Source organism: Urocitellus parryii, chromosome 8 (assembly GCF_045843805.1).
Source record: "Urocitellus parryii isolate mUroPar1 chromosome 8, mUroPar1.hap1, whole genome shotgun sequence".
In the NCBI taxonomy this organism is placed as follows: domain Eukaryota; kingdom Metazoa; phylum Chordata; class Mammalia; order Rodentia; family Sciuridae; genus Urocitellus; species Urocitellus parryii.
The window spans coordinates 9,287,279-9,310,011 of record NC_135538.1 but is presented as its reverse complement, the minus strand read 5'-3'; the positions used below and the strand labels follow the sequence as shown (position 1 = coordinate 9,310,011).

The following is a 22,733-nucleotide window of genomic DNA, read 5'->3' as shown; positions in this document are numbered from 1 at the left end:
ATTTTTTATTTCAGTCAGTGTACTTTCAATTCCACTAATTCCCTGTGGTTCTTTTTTTCTTCTTCTTCTTCAAATAATTTCCATCTCTTTGAGAAGCTGTTTGTTGATTGCTTATCATACTTCTGTTTAATTTTTTTAAAACAAGTTTCCGTTAGTTCTTTCAACATATTTGTAGAAGCTGCTAAATTCAACATCTTAGGATACTCAAGACAGCTTCTTTTGACTGCTTTTTCTCTCAGTGTGGATCATATCTTGCTGTTTCTGTGCAGTACTCTCATTTTTTTGTTGAAAACTAGAGATTTTGGGGAATATATTTTAGCAACTCTAAATTCTGATTTTTCTTCCCTGAAAGTTGTTTTTGCTTAGTTAAGTAACTTTCATTGGCAGAATCTCTGAATTCTGGCTCCCTTGCAGCTTAGTTATTTTTATATGTGGTTATAGTTCAAAAGCCTTTTTTTTTTTTTTTTTTTTAGTGATTTGAGCCCAGGGCCTCACTCACGCATGCTATACCACAAGTTCTTGAGTACACCCCAGCCCTGTTTATTTTATCAATCTTACTTCCTGTGTCCGTGTAGATTGGTGAGAGGCCAGTGATTGATTGGATAGAGGTTGTGCTCAGCAACTCATGCCAATAGGGCTTCTGTCCTGTCCAGGTAACTGTAGATAGGGAGAGTACTTTCAAAGCTCAGGTCATTTCTAAGTTAGCCCTAGCTTTTACTGTGTCCTGGTAGCTGGGACTGTGGAGTGTGTGCTGCTGCACCAGGCTTCCTGAGCCCTTTCCTGTCTCTTCAAATGTGTGCAGCTTCAGGTGGGCCTGGTCCAGCTGCTGCTGTTTGTGCACACCCTGAGCCTGGAATGTGCTTGGCTCAGCCATCTCAGCTGTAGTGTCATTGGTGCTCCCTGTTCACCCACCTCTACCATTGTCACTTCCACTCCTATCTGAAACACAGGCAGCTCCCTCTGTCAGCTTCACATAGGTGAACTGCCTCCTGTCCTGGCAAGAAGGCAGCGCTGCCAGTCTCCATAGCGCTCTGCCCCGGCGTTCTTTCAGCAGGGGTGGGAAAGAAAGCACACAGGAGCTGGGAGAGATGGCCGTCTGCCTTTGCTTATCTGCAGAGGACTGATGTGGTTTTACCACTGCTGTCCAGCCTTGTAGTTTGCTTCTTGGGGAGAGGATCTGGTAGTATCCTCACTGGTCATAGTGGAGTTTGTTTCACAGGCCCCTGAATACTCGGTGTTGATTTGCTGTTCATACCTCATGCTTGTCAAACTGACTTTCTACTTTTAAAATAGCAATGTTGCTCATTGAGCTCTACTTTAATGCAGCCATAAAAATTCTAGGATAATAACTTCCATTATCACATTCATGGAAAAATTACTTTTGCTTTTGTTTTTTGTTGGGTGTTTTCTTTGGATTTCTTTTGTGGTGCACACATGGACTGAATCCAGGGCCTTGCACATACTAAGCAGGCACTCTCCCTCTGAGCTGCTTCTGTAGCCTATTTTCAGTTCAATTTTTTAAAACACAGTGGAGAAATAAAGCAACAGTCCTGAGTTGCTCAAGTACTGAGTACAGTGCTAAGTGAGGATTATGTGCACTCAGCTGTATTTCTGCAGCTCTGGAAATGTTACGTACTTTGGGAGAGTGATTTACTGAATTCCACTTCCTCCTTTCTTTCCTCTGGGGCTTCCTGTGGCCACCCAGGAACTGGCCTAATGTTTACTCTCATGAGCTAGAGATAGTTTTTTGTATTCCAATAAGACTTACTTAAAATTTTAATTTTTGTCACACTAAAAGCTTTGCTGATATGTTGAATTGGAATTTCATTCCTTAAAAACTGTGATATCTTTCCTGTAAGCCTTTGAGAAATCCTGTGTTGCATGGTTTTTAGAATGCTGAAAAATTCCCACGGTTTGCCTTTTACAAAATGCTTTCTACTGACAGCCAGCAGTCACAGAAATGGCTTCTCAGTCATAGCAATAGCAATTCACTTTAGAGAGGGTTGTGTGTCACTGGCGGTGTCTCTTCGGCAGGTCGCTTTGAAGAGGAATTTATAAAGATGCGCATGGAGAGACTTCAGGCTTGGATGACCAGGATGTGCCGGCACCCAGTGATCTCCGAAAGTGAGGTCTTCCAGCAATTCCTAAACTTCCGAGATGAGAAGGTAGGACAACTCACAGTCTTGTCACAGTCTTGGGGAAATGAATTTTGCCACGATCACACTGAATTTGTCTAGAAGCTAAAACTAGGCTGTTTGGAATTTGTTTGTCACCCCCTTCAGAGACAAAGAGGGCACAGAAACCTAAATCCCACCAGAGGAAGTTCAGTGTGCAGTGAAAGAGCTGCCAGGCAGAGACCCCTCCAGCTGGGAACGTCTGGTCACAGCCGAGCAGGGGCAGGCAGGCTGAAGGGTGCATGGGGGCGACAGGTTGTTTACTGACCTCAGGTGAGGAAGATGCTGTCAGCTGTCAACGTCAGGTGAAGGGAACCAGTGACGGTTCCTGAATGCCTTCGACCTCACAGTGCTGTAGCATCTCAGGAGGAAAGCAGAATCTGGTGCCATTCCTAGAGCCAAGTCACTTTCCCATAACTGTATTGTGAATCCAAAAGACACGCTGGGCTTGCTCTGCTGACCCCAGGGGCCACTTACTGACAGAAGTTTTCTCTTACAGTTAAAATTAGAAAAAACTGGCTACTTGACATCTCACTATGTCTGTTTAGGAAATAGATTTCTCTCCTGATGAGCATTTACTGTACGCTGTACTATGTCTCTTCGGCAGGTCGCTTTGAAAAGGAATTTATAAAGACGTTCTCTAAAGGGGTTTTCTCCATAACTCACTTCTCTTATAAAAAATATTGTGTATTTTAGAAAATAGTCCAAAGTGTAAAAACTTGAGTTCACTCAGAACAGCAGCAGGTGCTAAATATATTATGACCCTGGAAAAAATGTTATGAGGTTATGTCTTAAATCACATAGTAGAATACCATCAATCCTATTGGAACTTGCAGAGATTTATTTGCTAAACTTCTTATGGTACTTTTCCCTTGTTGAAGTGAACACATTTACACACTGTCTAAATATTAGGGCCCTATCTGTGTATTTACAGACATATACACATATTTAACACAGTATAAGTATTTGGGCTTAATTTTCAGTTACTGCCTCTTTCTAGACTTGACAGGCACTTTTGGTGTGTTGCATATCACCAAGAAAGGAATTAGAAAACACTGAGGTCCTCTAGCGTTTCTTGGTAAGTTTGTATGTGTCATCTGTTAGTCTTGCAGGCTGCTCTGCAAATCCTGGCTTTTCTGTTAAGAGGCAGCATTAATCTGTAGCATGTCATGGAGCTCTATTGAAGTGAAAATAGGTTTTTAACATTTTGTTACTTGGTAGCTATGGAAGCTACATGGACCCTTCATGGTTTGCTGTCTCATGGTGAGCCAAAGGACTTCAGTAGTCCCAATTGTGTGATTTGCCCAGGATTTGATGTAGAAAGCATATCTGAAGGTCATGTATCTACATAGTATAGTGTTCAGATAATAGTAAACCCTCATCACGGGTCGTTTTATTTTTCATGGCTGCCATCTTCAAAGACAGATCAGCATGTGGTAAAAGTGTGTCAGAGAAACAGAGAACTTGGAGTCAGGATGCTTCCAGCCTGGGCTCTGTTTCTGACCACTGTGTGATCTTGCTCAGGGCATGTGTTCTCTTTGGGCCACATTTTCTTCTCCTACCAAATGACATTGTAGAACTAGGAAAATGAGTTCTATGGCTATTAGTAGCTCATATAGTAGTGAACATAGAAAATCCCAAAGAAAATACATAGAAATTACTGGAAATAAATGAGCATTAAGGTAGCTAGAGTTAAGACATTACAATTTGTCAGTGATAAAAAAATTTTAAGTAAAAAAAACCCAAAAGCCTATCATTTACAATACCATCCAAAGTGTCAAATAACTAGGAATAAATAGAAGAAATTTAAGAAAGCTCTCCATAGAAAACTATGAAACATTATTGAGATAAGTAAAAGAAGACCTAAATAAAATTTCTAATACTGTGTTTCACAGATTAAAAAACAGTAAAAATGTCATGAGTAGGAAAAGTGCTAAGAGGAGCCGAGACGCTCTAGGAGGGCGCCGCTGGCCTCAGCTCAGTGCAGCTCGGGCAGCTTAGGAAGCACCGAGCTGGTGCCTCTGGGCCTTTCCTTTTCTCTTCATTCCTTCGTCTTTTTTGTTTTTCTTCCCCTCTCTCCTCTAAAGGATCGACAGGCAGCCCCAGAGGACAGGATAGAGTAGCCTAGAGCACGGAGGGAGGGAACAGAGCTTTTTCAGTAAGCAGTGCTGGGCCTGTTGGGCTCTGGACAGCTTCTCCCATGCTCACATCCGGAGCCGACTGCAGTCTCCTTGTGTGCTGGGCCTTGCAGCAGGACAGGGTCTGGGGGTTTCTTCTGCTCCGTGAATGTTAGTTGCAGGGCACGCAGCTGAAGTTGTGACCAAAGGAGGGTGTGCTCCCAGGAAAGTCTCAAGGAAGAGTAATGTAGGCAGCAGAAGCAGCCGTCAAAAGGGTGAGAGTGTAGAGGTGCAACCAGGGGGAGGGAAGTTGGAGGTAAAGTTCTTCCAGATACGGAGGCATTGAAGTGGGTCTGGACAGTGAGGGATTTTTTTCTTCCTTAATTATCTCTTTTTTTTTCTTTTAAGTTTTCTTTCTTTTTGAGATGGAGTCTCACTGTGTTGCCTAGTGGCCTTGAATTTACAGTCCTTTTGCCTCAGCTTCCCAGGTACCTGGGATTATAGGCACAAGCCATTGCTCCCAGCTGATAAGTATTATTTCCTATTTAGAGATGGAAAGTACGTAGGCTGAGTAAGTCACTGTGGGGACTGCACCACGTGAAGCTGCCTATTGCTTGAAGTTCTGAAATCTTTCATAATGTAAAAATTGTTCATTCTCTCTTATAATAAACTAATGAGACAAAAAAGAACAGCGACAGAAGGTTGATGTCATTGAAGCCGAGTCTGTGGGGGCTTACAGTTTTCTCTCTACTTTCATATGAGTTTTGTTTTGTTTTTGGTGGTGCTGGGAATTGAACCCAGGGCCTTGTGCACGTGAGGCAAGCACTCTACCTACAGAGCTATATCCCCAGCCCTACTTTCATATATGTTTGAAATTTTCCATTGTATCAATGTTTTAAAAACCAATTTCAGATGTAAATGTGGAAGGCAGTGTAATGAACCTTCTAGAACATGACCTAGAATATTATCTTCATAACCCTAGCGTAGAAAAAGATTTCTGAAATGAGACACAAACAAGACTGAGCATTCGGGGATAGGTTAATAAATTAGACTACAGTAAGACTAAGGACTTTTTTATCAGAAAAACCATTAAGGGGCTGGGGATGTGGCTCAAGCGGTAGCGCGCTCGCCTGGCATGCGTGCGGCCCGGGTTCGATCCTCAGCACCACATACCAACAAAGATGTTGTGTCCGCCAAGAACTAAAAAATAAATATTAAAAATTCTCTCTCTCTCCTCTCTCACTCTGTCTTTAAAAAAAAATCTCTAAAAAAAAAAAAGAAAAACCATTAAAAGTTTTTTTAAAAAAGCTATTTATATAAAAGATATTTGCAACATAAATACCCAATGAAGGTATTTAGAATTTATAAAAACCCACATAAACAATAAGACAATCAGCCCAGTACGATCAGGGAAATGTAAATTAAAACCACAGCAAGACACCAGTCCACACTCACCAACATGGCTAAGATGAGGAGACTGACAGCCACGCTTCTCCTTGGAGAAGTGAGATGCCACTGGATTCACTGTGCTGGGGGGAGTGGAAATGGGTAAGAGCAGCTTGGAAAACAGTCTGGTGTTACCTACCGTAGTTGAACCAGGATCCAGCATGTGCACTCAGGTACCACGGAGTGCAGCACATGCACACCAAGAGGTGGGCACATCCCTTACTGACAGGGAGAGGTGGCTGCCACTAGCAGAGTGGGATGGACACGTTGGGAAATGCTCATGCAGTAGCACCTGCAGCCACGCACAGCAGTGTGGATGTAGGTCATTTCATGGCTGACCATAGAACCCAGGCACAGAGCAGTGCATACTTGATGGCTCTTTGCAAGTTCAGAAAAATGGCCAAACAGTAATGGTGGGGGTGGCGGGAAGGTAGATGTTAAAACCAAAAAAGGCAGGAAATGAAAACCGTCAAAGAAAGAATAGGGGCACCCTTGTGGGGGAGAGGGGTGTAAGGAAGGAGCCAAGGGCCTCTGGAATGCCAGCTCTTTTCTTTTTTGGCCGAGGTGTACTCACACAGAATGTGTAAGGGTGTGTTGCTCTGTGCATTTCTGCTATGGGCACTGAGTTTGTGTGTGTGTGTGTGTGTGTGTGTGTGTGTGTGTGTGTGTCTTAAAATAAGTTTTTAAAAATATCTCATAAAACTGGTTCCTATCTTGTATTTTAGAAAAGCTCTAACCATTTTTTGAAAACAGCTAATGGTCAAAATTTACAGGGTGTGTTTATAGTCACTGTGTTTATCTTGGTAGCCTTGGAAAAGGCATGTGACCAAATCTGTTTGCTCTCAAAAGACTTGGTTTCGTGAGGACTGCTCGGCAGTGGTGCAGGTCACACACTGAAGTTACATGGAGGTGTGCAGGCACCTGGCCCCTGATGCAGGAGAATGGAACGGAGGAAGAGGAGGATGACCAGTGAACTGAGCCGGCACGGGAATCTGGAAGACCACCGACTCTGCTGTGCATCTGACTTTGTGATGCTGTTTTCTTTTGCAGGAATGGAAAACTGGGAAGAGGAAGGCTGAGAAAGACGAGCTGGTGGGAGTCATGATATTTTCCACCATGGAACCAGAGGCGCCTGACTTGGACTTAACAGAGATGTAAGAGACGCTGACAGCTGCTCTCAGCGCAGTCATCTGCAGCTGCCTGGTGGCGTGCAGTCTTGGCCACGGTGTTTGTGCTGGAGCTGAAGGGAGCTTATGACGCCAGCAGGGTTCCTGGTCAGAACTCAGGAACTCACCGTGTTTGGAAGGAAATGCCATGTTTCTGCCATAAGTTTAGATTAAGCTCTGATTTTTTTTACCTTGAAGTCAGTGATTCCATAGTTGACACAGTCTTAGTCAGTTCCAGTAAAGTATGATGAGACCAAGTGGCCCAGAGCCACTAGTACCCACTCAGAAGCCAACAAGCCGAAATCCTGAGCCCCACTTTGAAGGACACAGTCTCTAACCTGGCTTTTCTGTTTTTTCCATCTGTTTTGCATTGGGTCATCTTTTTTTAAAACAGACCAGCTGAATTTTGAAGTACTTCCTTTTCTGTATAAGGACTAGTAAGCAATCTTGAGATGTTTAAATTTTAAGATTTTTTTTCTTTTGCTTATATATTACTAAAAATGTGGACAAGAAAAAAATGAATGTTCATATGTTGGTATTATAGTTTTCAAAACTCTATATATCAAACTACTGAGAATTATTTTTTAAATAGAAATAATCTGTTATACATTTTTTTAATTAGTGTTTTTGTTTGTTTGTTTTTGCAGCACTAAAGATTGAACCCAGAGTTTCACACGTGCTAGGCAAGCACTGAACCACTGAGTTACATCCCCAGCCCTTAATCATTCTTATTTTATGTCATTTTATGTTATTTTGTTATTTTATTTTATGTTATTTTATTTTTGTGCTCTGGGGATGGAACTCAGGGTGTCACACGTGCTAAGCTGTGCTCTGCCACTAAGCTATACTCCCAGCCCTTCCATCTGTTTTATGAACTGCTTTTTTCATTCGGCAGTATACTGTGGTCTTTGTAGGTTAGTAGATAAGCTTTTTACACCCTTCAAAAGCTTGAGTCTTAGGCAAGGCTACCTGGTGTGTACTCAGATTTTCATCTGTTTGTTAAAGTACTCAGTGGAATGAATTTAGCAATAACTACCATTAGAAACCACAGGATTTCCTTGCATAAAATACTCAAGAGGTAATTTTACTTTAGAATTTCAATTTTAGTTAAAATTCTTTCTTTGAGGAAAGAAAGCAAAGCTAAAATGTAAGTGGCAGATTTTTAAGTCATATTTTAAAAATCTGAGCCTCTTTTGTTTAAGACTTGTTGAGTTATAGGGCAGTTGCTGCCGTGCAGGAAAACAAGGGCTGGGTTAGGTTGGTCTGTGTCTCCCACACCACTGGTGTCCTTCCCATTGACCACAGAGAACAGACGTGTGACGCGGTGGGGAAGTTCACCAAGGCCATGGACGATGGCGTGAAGGAGCTGCTGACCGTGGGCCAGGAGCACTGGAAGCGCTGCACCGGGCGTAAGTGCCACCGCGTGGCTCAGCTTTGTGAACACTCTTCCTGGGGAGCCTTCCCCACACAGAGGCCACTCCTGTGGACCCAGTGTGTCACTCCCAAGGCCCTTGACCTGACCTCACTCCTCCACCCCTTTAAACAGCAGAAAGCCAGCCCCAACAGAGCCAGTCCAAGAAGTCCCACCAGGAATACCTGTTAGATTACATAGTTCCAGCTGCTGGGGTTTTTTGTTTTTGCTTGTTTGTTTTTTCTTTGGTACTGGAAACTGAACCCAGGGGTATTTTACCACTGAACTACATCCTCAGTCCTCCAACTTGAGATTCTCCTGCCTCAGCCTCCCAAGTCCTGAGTGAGACTAAAGGCATGTACCATCACACCCAGTGGTAAGATGTGATGTATTTGACTAAAGCCACAATTCTTAGGAAAGCCAGTATCGTTGCTAGGACAGACAGTCTGGGTGCTAGGGAGATGTGGCACATTAGCCATGGCTCCACCTACCTTCCTGGCTGTGGGAGCCTCTTCCTCCTGGGACTTTGGTGGGAACTGTCACCTAGCGGGGCCATTTTCCTACATCCAGAATTCTGCAGCTCTTTGGTCAAAGCCTGACAAATATAGTCAGGTTTCCAGGGACGCTCTTTTCTAAAATATAAATAAAGGAATTCAGTTTTGTTTTGTTTTTAAGATACTCAACCTTATCACTGTTCAGGAAAACAAAAATTAAAAACATGATGAAATATAATTGTACATCTTCCAGTTTGTCCCATTTTGCAAAGGGAAAAAAAAAACATACTCTGTATTTTTAACATTGTAAAGCAGTGGGAACATTTATCCTTCTATGATAGGGATACAGGAGGAATAATAATTTTGGGAAACAGTTTGACGTGATGTAGTAAATTCAAGATGCTAGTGTGTTGAAATTGGAAATTCCACTTCTTCCCAGTCAAGATAAGTTTTCACATAGGCATAAAGAGAGAGATACACAAATGTTTGCAGCAGCATTGTTTGTATCAGTTAAATTATATTAAATAACTGAAACTGAACACTTTTAATCTGCAGAACTAATTTCACATGGTTCCAGGTTAAAAAAAAAAACTGATTTCACATGGTTCCAGGTAAAAACTGGAAACAACAGTTCATTTATGATATATTCCAATGATACAGTGTCCTGTGAACCACAGCTGCTCTGTTTATCAACATAGAAGAATCTCACAAAGCAAAACAAACAAAACAAGCCATGGAATACTCACAGTACGTTGGAATTCACATATTATCAGAACATGTCAAAGTAAGCCATATATTTTTTAGGTATGTATGAATTAGGAAAAAAAAACAAATGAAAGACAAGCAAAAATTCATGGTCAGAAGGACATTGAGTTGGGAAGGACAACACAAATTGCTCTTAAAAGTCATTGGTAATATTCTGTTTTTTAAAACTGAGTAGGTGGCCTAGATGCATTTTAGGAAATCAGTTTTTAAAGTAATAGATTTGTTTAGCTATTAGAAGGTCATCAAAACAAACCACTTAAATCTATGTGCCCTTTGAAAACTTTTTTTTTTTAATTTTTCAATATTTATTTTTTAGTTTTCAGCAGACACAACATCTTTGTTTGTATGTGGTGCTGAGGATCGAACCCGGGCCGCATGCATGCCAGGCGAGCGCGCTACCGCTTGAGCCACATCCCCAGCCCTGAAAACTTTTTTTTAAGTGAATGCAGATGTTAAATTTTTAAGAATATCAGACAAATCTGGGATTGTGGTTTCTTTTAGAGAATTAAATTCTTTACGTTTGCTGGCTGGTCAGCTCCAAGCCCTGTTAGGCCATAGGAAGAGATGTGTGAAACTGGAGATACTGGCTTTAACATGAAACCCCCGTGGGGTCAAGCACCTGGCAGTGTCTTTGAGCCCAGAGAGAGGCAGAAGCACCAAGGTGAACCGGTTCTTAAGGTTGACTGAGCTAACATAGTTTTGGTCCGAGTGTCCTAATAACCTACCGCTCAAACAGGTTCCCTCAAAGGCCATAGGCGCATGCGAGGGGACAGAGCAGCCTACGACACGGAGACTTTTTTGGAGATGCTCTGGAAAGATCCTCAAATCCTAGTGTCTCCCAGCTTAAGGAGGAGGCGTAGGACCAGTTGGTGAGGAGACAGCTCCCCGTCCCCAGTCCCATGATTCTGACTGCCTTGTTCTGCCACACTTCCTCCTCTCAGTTGTTGTGTGGTTGGTTATTGGTCTGCATGTAGCCTTGGGCTCATCAATTAGGTTTTCTGTACCTTATTTTCCTTCACATGGGGACATCTCTACCCCTGGTGGGGGTTCTTGTGACAACTCAGTTCAGTGCTGCATGTAAAGGTGCTTTGCAAACCAGAAGTCATTCAGGTGAGCTTGGTTTCACTGTGTTTCATTCAGTGGATGAGAAAGTGGGGTGGTTGGTAATAATAGCATCCACTCTTAATTGAACATGAATTAAACATAAATAAATAACAAGTTGAGCACCATGGTGCATGCCTGTTAACCCAGCAACTCAGGAGACTGAGGCAGGAGGGTCCCAAGTTGTCCAGCCTGGCCAACTCAGTGGGGCCTTTTTAAAATTTAAAAAGGGCTGGGGCTTTAGCTCATGGTAGAGTGCTTGCCTAACATGTATCAGTGCTTTATTAAAGAATATAGACTGTTTTGAATCATATCAAATGTCTTTTGTTATAAAATAATTACTATTAGAAAAAAGTGAACCCCATTTCCATTTACTTGGAGGACTAGTTAACAATTGATTCTTTCATTCTCCTTCAGCATTACCCAAGGAATATCAGAAGATAGGAAAAGCCTTGCAGAGTTTAGCAACAGTGTTTAGTTCCAGCGGTTATCAAGGTACATCTTTATTTATTTATTTTGTATTTTTTTAATCGATACATAATAATTGTACCCACCTATGGAATACAGTGTGGTGACTCGTTACCTGTACGCAGTGTACTCAGTGTGCAATGTGAAGCCGGGGCAGCTAGCCTTTCCACCTTTATCATTTCTTATGTTTGGAGCCCGTGCTGCTCTCTTGAGTTCTGCATAAAATATGTAATAGGATGTTGTGTACTGGGGTTGCCTGCTGTGCTGTGGAACTCTAGAACCTGTTCCTCTTGGGGTTTCACTTCCTGTTACCCAGCCTCCTATCCCCATCATCCCTGACCCCTAGCGACCCCAGTTCTGCTGTCTTCCACTTTGAGATCAGCTCTTTCGGCTTCCGCAATTGAGAGAAAACCCTCTTTCAGGGTCTTATCCAGACCTGTCAAACCTCAGGATCTGGCAGGCAGTCAGCAGTGTTGCAGTGAGCACTGCTGTCTCTGATGTCCACTTGGCCACACCACATGCACAGGCTTGTGCAGCCTCACCTCCTGGCTCTGGAGAAGAGTGAGGGGCTGTTACACTGGTGTTTTCTTGCCAGCTTGGCTCCCTGACTTTGCTGTCAGGTGTAGCTCCTTCACTTAATGTGACAGGTAACTGCGGCAGACAGCAGTCTACCCTTACTGCCTCTCTGTGCCAGACCTCGTCAAGGCTTCCTGTTGAAAAAGCCAGGTTTCATCAGGGCCTTTCAAGGAACCATATTTAAGTAATAAATCTGTTGCCTTGTATCTCTTCATAATCGTTTTCAGCTTCTCCTGCACAGATATGTGCTGCCTGTGGCAGGTGGAGTCCTTGCCCTCATACCTTGGCAGCACTTGTGAGTTTCCTTTATAAAACGGAAAAAGCATTGGTCAGCTAGGGCACCTATTGAATTTGAGTGTCTCCTCTCGCCACGTGGGAAACTCAATGTTAGAATTGGTACCTCCCCAGGAAGCTAATCCGATACTAGACAGGACAGGGCTTTGGATGTCATTTGCTAAATGTTTGCAGAAACAAGAAATGGGTCTGTCATCAAAATATAAGATTGAGGGTTCCCACATATGAGTAGTTCTTGTTGGCCTGACTTCTCCATCTTATAATCGGCACTTAGACTGGAAGGAGCCTCAGGTCCAGTTAGCCTCAATGAGAAGCCTATGAGAAAAGTGCCTTGGCCTAGTTGACCAGTGGCCAGTGGAGGCACCAAGACCAGAACCGGGAGTGGGGTGGTTCCTGGGCAGATGTACAGGCACCCTGTTACCTTTGAGGTGCTGCAGTGTGGAACTAGGTGGGAGCCGTCTGCGATGCTGGAAGTCACTTGTTGGTCCCCATGGAATCCTGTGTCAGAACTTCTGAGGCCTAGAATGGACAAGCTCACCTCTTTCAGAATGTGGCTTGTTTGGATTTCATCATTCCTGCCATGCATCAGTGACTAAGGAAAAGCAGGACTTTTTTCCTTTGGTGTCTTTTTACCATGGTGAGATTGGCAGTCCCTTGCTGTCATCCATGCCCTAACTGGTAGTGGAAGCCTAACAGTTCTCCTAGGTGTGAATTCAGAGTTTGTTTTGGGCCAGGTTATACAATACATGTACCCAGATTTTGGATCTCTAGTCATTTGAAGTCACATAGAAAACTTAAAAACCATTCAGAACAATCATAGGGTTTTCAAATAGCAGTTGGCTGTTCCCTCCTCCCTGATTCTGGAGGAGATGAGAATATCACTCATTGTTCATTGGTATGACAGTAGTAATAGAGGTGCAGATAACTGACCAAAAGTTTTTGAAAGAGGGGGAAGAGAAGACGGTAAACTAGAAAGTGATTTCTAAAGAAGTTCCTTGATGACGTTATACTGCAAATAACTCATTCTCTTAAAAATATGCTGGAACCCACTGTATTTTTCTTGAGACAGATCAGGTTCTCTGGAGCCTTACTATCTCTATAATTTTAACCTGAACCAACATAGAAGAAAGAAAATGTAGTTAACCAGAAGGAGAAAGGAGGACTGGAAGGTGCAGGTGGGAGGAGGGCTGAGGCCACCTCCAGGTAGTGAAGGTGGGCAGTAGGAGGGGGCGTCAGGCACTGCCACTGTCCAGGTGCTCATCTCTTGAATGCCCCAGAATGAGCTGCACAATGATTCCTCCATATTTTCTGTACTGTCCTTGTCACGTTATCTAATAACACATTGTTAGATAGTCATTCTGCAAATGGCATTTTCAAGTATTAAAAAGTACTCAATATGTTTTATATTGAATGTCATTTAATTTACTAGTTACTATTTTTAAAGAACTGTTCAAGTTCCTCCTGACAAACTTCTTTCATCTCAAAGGACAGTGAAGGTCAGTAGTGCCGAGCGTGGTGTCCTGGAGCAGCACTGCGCCATGTGCTCTTGTGATTACCGTCTCTGCAGCCCATTCCTAAGGAGGCCTCTGGCTACAGCAGACACGCTCACCCTGCTCTCTCAGCAGTTCGTGTGGTCGACTGACCTGTGAAATAGTCCATATTCATTGAATTATCATATGGAAATGTAATCAATAAAAAATTATAAATGATTATCTGTGGAAGAGGAGAATGACAGATACAGAAGCAAAGCTCTGATGATAACTCCTTTTGTAGATTTGACTTTGAAAAAACATGACTGTTTAACACAATTATTAGAAAACCAATTTAAATCAAAATAAAAAAGAAATCTCTTAGAGTCAAAAACAAAACATGTGGGCAGGGGTTACAGCTCAGAGGTACAGCGCTCACCTAGCATGCATGAGGCACTGGGTTCGATCCTCAGCACCACATTAAAAAAATAAAGATATTGTGTCCACCTGTAACTAAAAAAAGAAAGAAAGAAAAAAACACGTGACCTGGTTCATTGAGGTGAAAGCAGTGACTGTGCGACCTACAGAAGATGCCTAAGGTCTTAAAGACTGCAAAAGGATTAGTTACTTTTGCTAATCCACTAATAAGCAATAGGATATTGGTATTATTATTATAAAACTTCTAAAGGTATATTTACATAGTGTAGGGCAAGCCAGATATCTGATTGTTATTGTTATTAGCAACTAAGATTTTTAAAATAAAAATCAAAGTTTAAAGCAAAGTTAAAAAAAACTCTTGAGTTCTAATTTGAATTGGAAATATTACTATGAGCTCATGATGTATTTTCCATCTTTTGAAGAACACAGTTTTCCCTGCTATTCACTTAAAAGGCCTTTCTTTGATCACCAAAAAATTGATAAAGGAAAGTTAACAGAAGTAATAAAGAATGAATAATTAGGGGATCGGATTGTGGCTCAGCAGTGGAGCGCATGCCTAGCACCTTTGAGACCCAGGTTCGATCCTCAGCACCACATAAAAATAAAGGCATTGTGTTGTGTTCATCTACACCTAAAATATAAATATTAAAAAAAAAAAAGAATGGGGGCTGGGATTGTGGCTCAGCGGTAGAGCACTCGTCTAGCACGTGCAAGGCCCTGGGTTCGATCCTCAGCACCACATAAAAATAAATAAATAAAATAAAGGTATTATGTCCAACTACTTCTAAAAAATAAAATGCTAAAAAAAAGAATGAATAATTAAATAGAAGAGCACCATTTTGTAAATCCATACTAAAGTAAAAGACATAGACAACGACATTTGTGGCCTCCAACGTTGTGAACACTAGAAATAACTGGAAAACGTGAATCTAAATCTAAATCTGGTCAAGCCTCCAGACCTTATGGCCAGTGTGAAGTGGAGGCAGGAACAGGAACCTGTTAAGTGTCACTGCAGAGATGCAGTCAGCAGCACCCAGGTGTGGGACCCGTGATCCTCAGCACCCCGTGAAAAGAACTTTGCAAGGAATAAAAGGGGGGCGGGAAGAAGAGGCCTCCATGACAAACATAGGCCTGTCTTCCGCATCTTCTTTGCATCCTGGTTCAAAAGCCAGCTTGCCCTGAGCTGCCTGGAGCACCCACTGGAGGGTCACGCCTGTCAGAGTGATGGTCTTTTCTTCATGTGCGGTGGAGTGCAGTGGTATTGTCCTATTTTTCAAAGGGTCCTTATCTTTTAGGTACAGTTTCCAGGTGGATTGTGTGACAGGAGTGGAGAGTGTACATAGGAAATGTTGGCCTTAAGCTTCAGTTGGGAAGCTGGGCGCTGGTGCTAAGGAATCACAAGATTGATCTTGCTTGTGTTTGGTATTTCCTACATACAGTTTTCCCTGCTATTCACTTTTGCGAGTGTTTGGTATTTCCTACATTAAAATTTACCAATAAAATTTTGGAGAAAATCAAAAGTAAATATGTATAACTTCCAGTCACTATAATTCTTTTCAGGTGAAGCAGATCTCAATGACGCAATAACAGAAGCAGGAAAGACTTACGAGGAGATCGCCAGTCTTGTGGCAGAACAGGTACTGAATGATCACATGATCCCAGGGAGGAGTTTTTTGCTTTCTAATGCACAGATTTAAGACTTATTGTACGGCAAATCCAAATAGCCTTTTCTTTTCTGCTTTTAAGTGTCTTTGTTAACTGTAGGGGGATGGGGCTTCTGTTTGTTCTGCAATGCTGGGGCCAGAAATCCAGGGCCTTGCATGAGCTAGCCAAGTGTTTCCACTGAGCGACATCTCCAGCCCACTGACACAGTGTTTCTTAGGTTAAGCCAAAGTGGATAGACAAAATGTGTCATCCAAAAATCTAAAGGAAGTTGGGATCAGTGGTATATCATCTGTTTAGCATGTGTGAGGCCCTGGATTCTGTCCTGAGCACGCACACACACACAAAAAAAAATCTAAATGAATGCCTTCCAGTATTGATAGCTCTGAGCCGTGCTTGGCCTTCGAAGGATGGTGGCATATGGGAGAGAGCACTGGCTCAGCGCTGCCAGGACTCTTACCTAGACTTGCTGTGTCTTGGTCTCCTCATGTGTTAAAGGGCCTTGGTAGTGCCTACCTTCTGTGGTTCTGAGGATTTCATAGCTAATATATTTCTTTTTAAATATTTTTTAGTTGTTGATGTACCTTTATTTTTTATTTATTTATATGTGGTGCTGAGGATCAAACCCAGTGCCTCATACATGCTAGGCAAGTGCTCTGCCCCTCAGCCACAGCCCCCGTTCCTCATAGCTAATATATCTTAAACAGCACTTGCCACAGTCCCCAATTTCCTTTTTCTTTTAACAGATAACAGTTTTTAAGGGGAATAATCATATAAATTGTTTCACATCTCTGATTTTTAAAAAAAATTCAGATGGCTCTTGAAATATACTTATGCCACATATACACACACGCACATACACACTGAAGCAGTCAGTCAGTAGCTCTTTTGCTAATACTCATAAAAATATCAAGTTTAAATTGTAAGTAACATAGCTATTAAAAATTACCATTAGGTCAACCATGGTGGTGCAGCACCTGCAATCCCAGCCACTTGGGGCCTGAGGTGGGAGGATGGTAAGTTCAAGGGCAGTCTGAGTAATTTAGCAAGGGAAAAAAGCGGAGCAGGGAGAAGAGCCTTAGATGACAAACAGGGCACCTGTCTTCCACGAGGGCCTTCTTTGCTTCCTGGTTCAAAAGCCAGCATGCTCTGAGCTGCCCAGGACCACCCCCTGGTGGGTCACACATGTCAGAGCAATTTTCTTTCTTAGGTGTGCAGTAGTATCCTTCCTTTCTTTTAAAGGATCCTTATCTTTAAAGTTGGTGGGTGAGCTGCTGGGTGAGCTAGGGGTGTAGCTCAGTGGCGGAGCACTTGGCTGGCATGCACAGGCCCTGGGTAGAATACTCAGTACGGGGGGAGTGGGGGAGTATATCTATACACTCATATATATGAATTAAAAAAATATAGAATCACTTAAAAATTGCCACTTAAGAAGATTACCAGTTTTTTAAATAATATTTGTATATTTTCTGCTAAAAAAATAAAGATATTAAACTATAGCAATTTATTTGTCTGCATATAAAACATACAGTTTTTTTGTTTTGCATTTTTCCCTCGGTACTGGGGATTGGACCCAGGGTACTTTACCACTGAGTCACATCTACAGTCTTTTTTATTTTTTTTATTTTGAAACGGGGTCTCACTAAGTTGCTTAGGGGCCTGCTAAGTTGCTGAGGTTGGCCTTGAATTTGCTGTCCTAGCAAGCCCCTGAGATTACAGGGTGCACCACCACACCTGGAAAAACAAACTATTAGCTAAGAATTTTTCCCTCATAGTGTTTTATTTTGGATCACCACAAAATATCTAATTTTACAAAGCAACCTAAAAATTGTATGCTGTTTTATCCTTTACTACATGTGAGTCAGAGTGCAGTAGTTTGGGGGATTATTTTCTTTTAGGAAAAGTGGTCTGAATGCCTCACGTGCAGTGACTTGGCTATGCGTGGAGGATCTGGTTGGCATGGTCCTCATATACTAGTTTCTTTTCCGTGATTTTTTTTTTAATTCCTCTGCCAGTAACAACCAGCCAATCTCTTGTTACAGCCAAAGAAAGATCTCCACTTCCTCATGGAATGTAATCACGAGTATAAAGGCTTCCTTGGCTGCTTCCCGGATATCATTGGTGCTCACAAGGTAACCTGGCCACACGCACAAAGGAGAGGGCTTCGGGGGCTTCGGGCAGACACACACAGCCTGGCAATGCCATCTGACAGGGTAGTCCTTATTAATAAGAAATGCTAATCCCATCATCAAGATTTCTAAACTTGTTAACGATTCCCAACTAGAACTAAAGGTATATTTGAAAGAAAAAAAAAAGATTTCTAAACTTAAAAATTGGATTGGGTGACCTCCCTTTTTCAAAATCCACGTTACCTCAGTCATGAGAATTTTACCAGCTATGGCATGTAGCATTCTGCTTTATGCTTTACCATTTAAATCTTGTGAAGGGGAAGCATGGGTTAATTGGCTTTTGTACAACTTCAGACAATTTAGTGTAAAACTGAGAACAATTTGCTTCTCATAGGAATTTGCCCTGGCAGGCTTGGAGTTCTAGGCATGGAGGCTGATTTGGGCAGTAGTATGGCATTTTCCCTCCCAGATAGCCATAAACAACAAGCAGGGCAGTGACACTGGAGTGAGAGACGTGTGGCAGCCTTTACAACTTCTACCATCTAAATATTAGTTTAAATTTATTCATTCCCCCTTAAAAAAATCAGAATAAAGCTAAGCTAAGCCTTGCAGTCAGCAGATGCAAGTGCCAGCTTATAAACCTTGTTTCATGGAAGAAGAGACAGACAAAGCCCCGTGTGCAGGTACTACACGGCAGCTCCCTCGGGCTTCCCAAAGCTGCTGGGAATGCCTGTTTTCCTGTTGTGCACTACTCTTGAAATGCCTGTGGCTTATAAATAATACAGAGATGGTGTGCTGTGTGGTTTTCTCTTTTGTTGTAGCATAAAAATGATAAATTTTAGCTTAGTTACATTTTTCAGGAATAGCAGTCTTTTCTCTTTCAGGGAAATTAAATTTAGATGCTTGCCTCTGTTCTTACTGGTGGATACATGTTCCCACTTGTGGCAAGTCACTTGCAGAATATGTTAACATTGTTGCATTTTTAAAAATATTTATTTGTGTATCTGTAGTTTTAGGTGGATACATTAGTTTGTTTTTATGTGGTACTGAGGATTGAACCCAGTGCCTCATGCGCGCTAGGGGAGCACTCTACCACTGAGCCACCACCCCAGCCCCAACATTGTTGCATTTTTTTAAACTAATGACTAACCCCTTTCAATTTGTCTTACCAATATCATTGCATTTTCTATTTCACAGGGAGCAATAGAAAAAGTGAAAGAAAGTGATAAGCTAGTTGCAACTAGTAAAATCACTCCACAGGACAAGCAGACCATGGTGAAGCGAGTCGGCACCATGTCTTATGCTTTGCAAGGTAAGGAGAAAGGTTATGAGTAGTTGGTGGAGGGCCATCCCGACAAAGTAGACATTCCCCTTGCTGGAGAGAACTCCAAATATAAATAGCAGTTAAATAAACAAGAGCCCCTTGCTTGCCAGATCCCATTGTTAAAGAAAAGCTGCGATATTTAATTTCTCACTAATGCCCCTCACAGTAGCTTGATTAAACCTACATGTTGTGTTACTTCTTACAGACACTGAAGGTTCTTTTTATAACCCTTAATATCATACTGCTCTATTAAATTCCAAAGCCTGGCATTTATTGGTGTATAACCTTTGCGACCCAGAACTGTGGAGGGCAGTGGGAATCCGGAGGAATCATCCTAGGCATAGTTTGGCTGGTAGTAAGTAGAAGATATTGGTTCACTTTTAGAGATGGGACCATGTGTGAACAGACAGGAGCAGCAATGGAGGCTCCTGTGTTTTGGTGCATGGTGGATGGTGGATGAGAGTGTCTGGATGGATGCGGAAGGGCGTTCGTGGTATTTAACACACAAATCAATGAAAACATCCATGTACTGGAAGGTGGTGTTTGCCTCTGACTGTGCAGCCGGTTTTTCTAGCCTCTGTGCAGGATGATGTGCCAGGAACTGCTCAGAAGCCAGCCAGATCAGGTCCAGGTTGATGATGAGTCATGACTGAGTGGAGAAACCAGGTGTAGTCATTTGAAATCTTGGGGGGGTGGAAACTAACAGCTGTCTTGGTTTGGGTTGTAGCTGAGATGAATCACTTCCACAGTAACCGGATCTATGATTACAACACCGTCATCCGCCTGTACCTGGAGCAACAAGTGCAGTTCTATGAAACAGTAAGTGGGACCCCTTTCAGTGCCTTTTGCACCCGTACCCTGAGAGGAGGGCTTGCAGGTAACTAACTTTGGCCCTATAAAGTCAATCTGTTTGTATTCTTTAATCCTAAGTAATAAACCAAAAGGGGTTAAGTTTTGAACAGGTTTTTTTTTTTTTAAACCTCTTTTAATTCCATCTGCCCTTTCCTCTTTGGGTAACATTGAGTTAAAAGGGGTTTCTTCTGAAGAAGAAGCACTGGGTGCTAGTTTTGAAGGCCCAAGAAGTCCTGACTGCACAGCTTCCCGAACCTCCTCCCAGCCTTTCTGTGCCTTTGTGCACAGGGACAGTGCTGAATGAGATGAGGTCACCCTGTTGCCAGAGACTTCATCCTCTCAGCTGGGAAATGAGACCAAAGGCAGCCTTTGTGTGTGACCCAGGTGTTCAGAGTGGACCAAAGGATTCTCTATAGGAAACCAAAAGAGCAAAACCTTAAATATTTTCATTTAGAAAATTACAATGAAAACGTAAACTCCCATGCTTCTGTAATGCTTTGGTTAGCAGAACATGGAAAAAAGCATTCTTTTCATGTAAATGGAGCTTTGACATCAGAAGACAAGTTCTGTAGTCATATTGACCGCTGGGCCCTGCCTCGTCTCTCTGCATTATGTGTGTTCAGGGACTCAGCTCACATCCAGTCATGTGTCACCTTTGTGCTCATACTGTCCAAAACGCCAGTCTCCCGTGGCAGGCTGTTGACACGGAGATGTGCGTCACTTGCTTCCTGCTTGTCTGTGGCATGTGTGGGAATAACTGGGGTGGGCGGTGTGCCTAGAGAGAGCTCGCCAGCGCCTCCTCCTCCCAGCAAGCTGGGCCTGTGATGGCGTCACACCTTCTCCTAACGGGGGCTGCAGGTCTTTGCCTCTGGCTCCTGTGAGAACACAGCCACACTGTCAGCAGCAGCCAGCCAGGGAGGAGCAGGGCTGAGATCAGTTGAAGGAGCCGGCAAGTTTGCGGTGTTTACTTGTGAGAGTTGTAACGGTAGTGTGCTGTGACATCATCATGGGGTAATATCTCGGAATTGCTTTGTTTTTTCACCAGATTGCAGAAAAGCTGAGGCAGGCCCTCAGCCGCTTTCCGGTTATGTAGAACAGAGCGGAACATGAAGAAAACTCCGAAGTGCTTCCTTCTGACTTGGGCAATGCAGTTCAAAGTTTATTTTTTTTCTCCATCATCAGAAAAAAAGAAAGAAAACCAAAAAGAAATAAGAGTTGGAAAAGGCTGTTTTCTCTATTAACCAGCCTGAATGCACTATTATTTAGGGTTGGTCTTCTTTTGTTTATTTCTACATTCATTATTTAAACCAATGGAAATTGTCTCTATTTTTGGAAAGAACTTAAATTTATTAGGATTTTTGAATGGAGAATTAGGGGCTCCCCACTGATATTTTACATATAATCGTAATTTATACATTACCCATGATCTTCCGGTTCTTACCCAATGTCAGATAATTAATTACTAATTGCTTTCTTAAAAATATGAAATATTCCAGAATAAAAAGACACATGTTTATATATTTTTATAACTCCTTGGTCTTCTGGAGTTCCTGTCTGTTCAGGAAGATCCACACACCCTTCACTGTGCCAGTGCTTCTGTCTCAGGAGGGAGAGAGCCCAGGGCTCTGGGCACCTTGCCCTGCATGTGCTGCAGGGGTCATCTCGTGTCCCCTTGGTGGGCACAGTGGGCACACAGCAAGTGCACCTGCCTGCTGCTCTTCCGTGGAAGACAGTGCTCCCTCTGTGCCCTGCTTCCTGATCCTGGGCAAGGCGTGTTTTTGCTAGAAAGAATACAGCAGAAAGGCTGAAAGACCTTTTAAAAAGGCTTTAACCCCGGGCTGGTGGCCGTTCTGACTCCTGTGCCCAGGAGCACTGGGGGAGAGCATCCTCCAGAGCTGCCACCCTTCCCATCCTGTCCCTCCACTCGCCATCAGAGGGAAGAAGTGCTGGGATGGCCTGAGGTGCCACGAGATTGCCATGTGGACAGGAGGCCAGTCCAGGTTCTCTGAAAAGATGGAAACCAGAATTTAGTGCCTGGCCCCTCCCCACCAAATGGGAGAGTTTGGGGACTGAGATGGACGGCAGCATGCCCAGTGTGCAGGAAGGTGCTGATGAGAAGCCCAAGCGATACCTGTCTTGACTGTCCAGCCTTCCTGGTCACTGATACTTCCATTAAGGGCACCAGGCAAAAAGGTCTCGACCTGCTGACGGCTGATTAGCACCCGCAGGCCGCCCGCTCTACTGTTGCCTTACCACCTCATCTGCCACCGTCCCTGCTCTGACCCAGTGATTACAGAAACGGAAAGTCAGCAGCAAAAACAGGAGAAACCAAAGCAGTAGATGAGGACAGTAGTCACCTGAGAACCTCCCGCTCTCCAACATCACAGGTCTGTCACTGTTTATAAGTAATTCTCCCCACCTGACTTTTCCCCTATAAAATCCCATAGAACAGTGTTTATGATACAGCCATTTAATATATGTACAAACTGTAAAGAATATGTATAAATATTTTACACAAATGTAAGCATGTAGAAGCCAACGTATAAATAAATTGTTTAAAAACTGTACAGTAAATTCTCAAAGCAAATTTTTTCAAAATACTCCTTGGTGTTTTAGTGAGTGGTTTGTTTGTTTGGGGGGGCGGGGGTTGTTCTTGGTTTTTGTTCTTATTCCAGCTGCCAAAAATGTTCCGGGTAATGAAGGCTCTCTCCAGGCATAATTTCCTGTGGCATGAATCACAAGTTTAGCCTTGGGTCTGTGATCGTCCCTGGCAGCATGGGGAGCTGTGGGACACAATGTCCTCCAGGTGTCCTGAGCTCATTGGTGTGAGAAAGGGGCCAAGAAAAT

At 42.9% G+C, this 22,733-nt stretch overlaps 1 protein-coding gene across 2 annotated transcripts in view; it reads left to right on the top strand.

The window, feature by feature from the left end:
• Snx9 (sorting nexin 9) overlaps nt 1–22,453 on the top strand; it is a 103,594-nt gene extending 81,141 nt beyond the window's left edge. For both annotated transcript variants that reach the window (XM_026393840.2, XM_026393837.2), the window contains 9 exons: nt 2,035–2,165; nt 6,788–6,891; nt 8,209–8,312; nt 11,092–11,169; nt 15,480–15,556; nt 17,624–17,713; nt 18,908–19,022; nt 19,762–19,853; nt 20,932–22,453. In XM_026393840.2, coding sequence (XP_026249625.2) covers nt 2,035–2,165; nt 6,788–6,891; nt 8,209–8,312; nt 11,092–11,169; nt 15,480–15,556; nt 17,624–17,713; nt 18,908–19,022; nt 19,762–19,853; nt 20,932–20,979 — 839 coding nt within the window. In that variant the 3' untranslated portion in view covers nt 20,980–22,453. The remainder of the gene's footprint in view (nt 1–2,034; nt 2,166–6,787; nt 6,892–8,208; nt 8,313–11,091; nt 11,170–15,479; nt 15,557–17,623; nt 17,714–18,907; nt 19,023–19,761; nt 19,854–20,931) is intronic.
• The last annotated feature ends 280 nt before the right edge of the window (nt 22,454–22,733 follow it).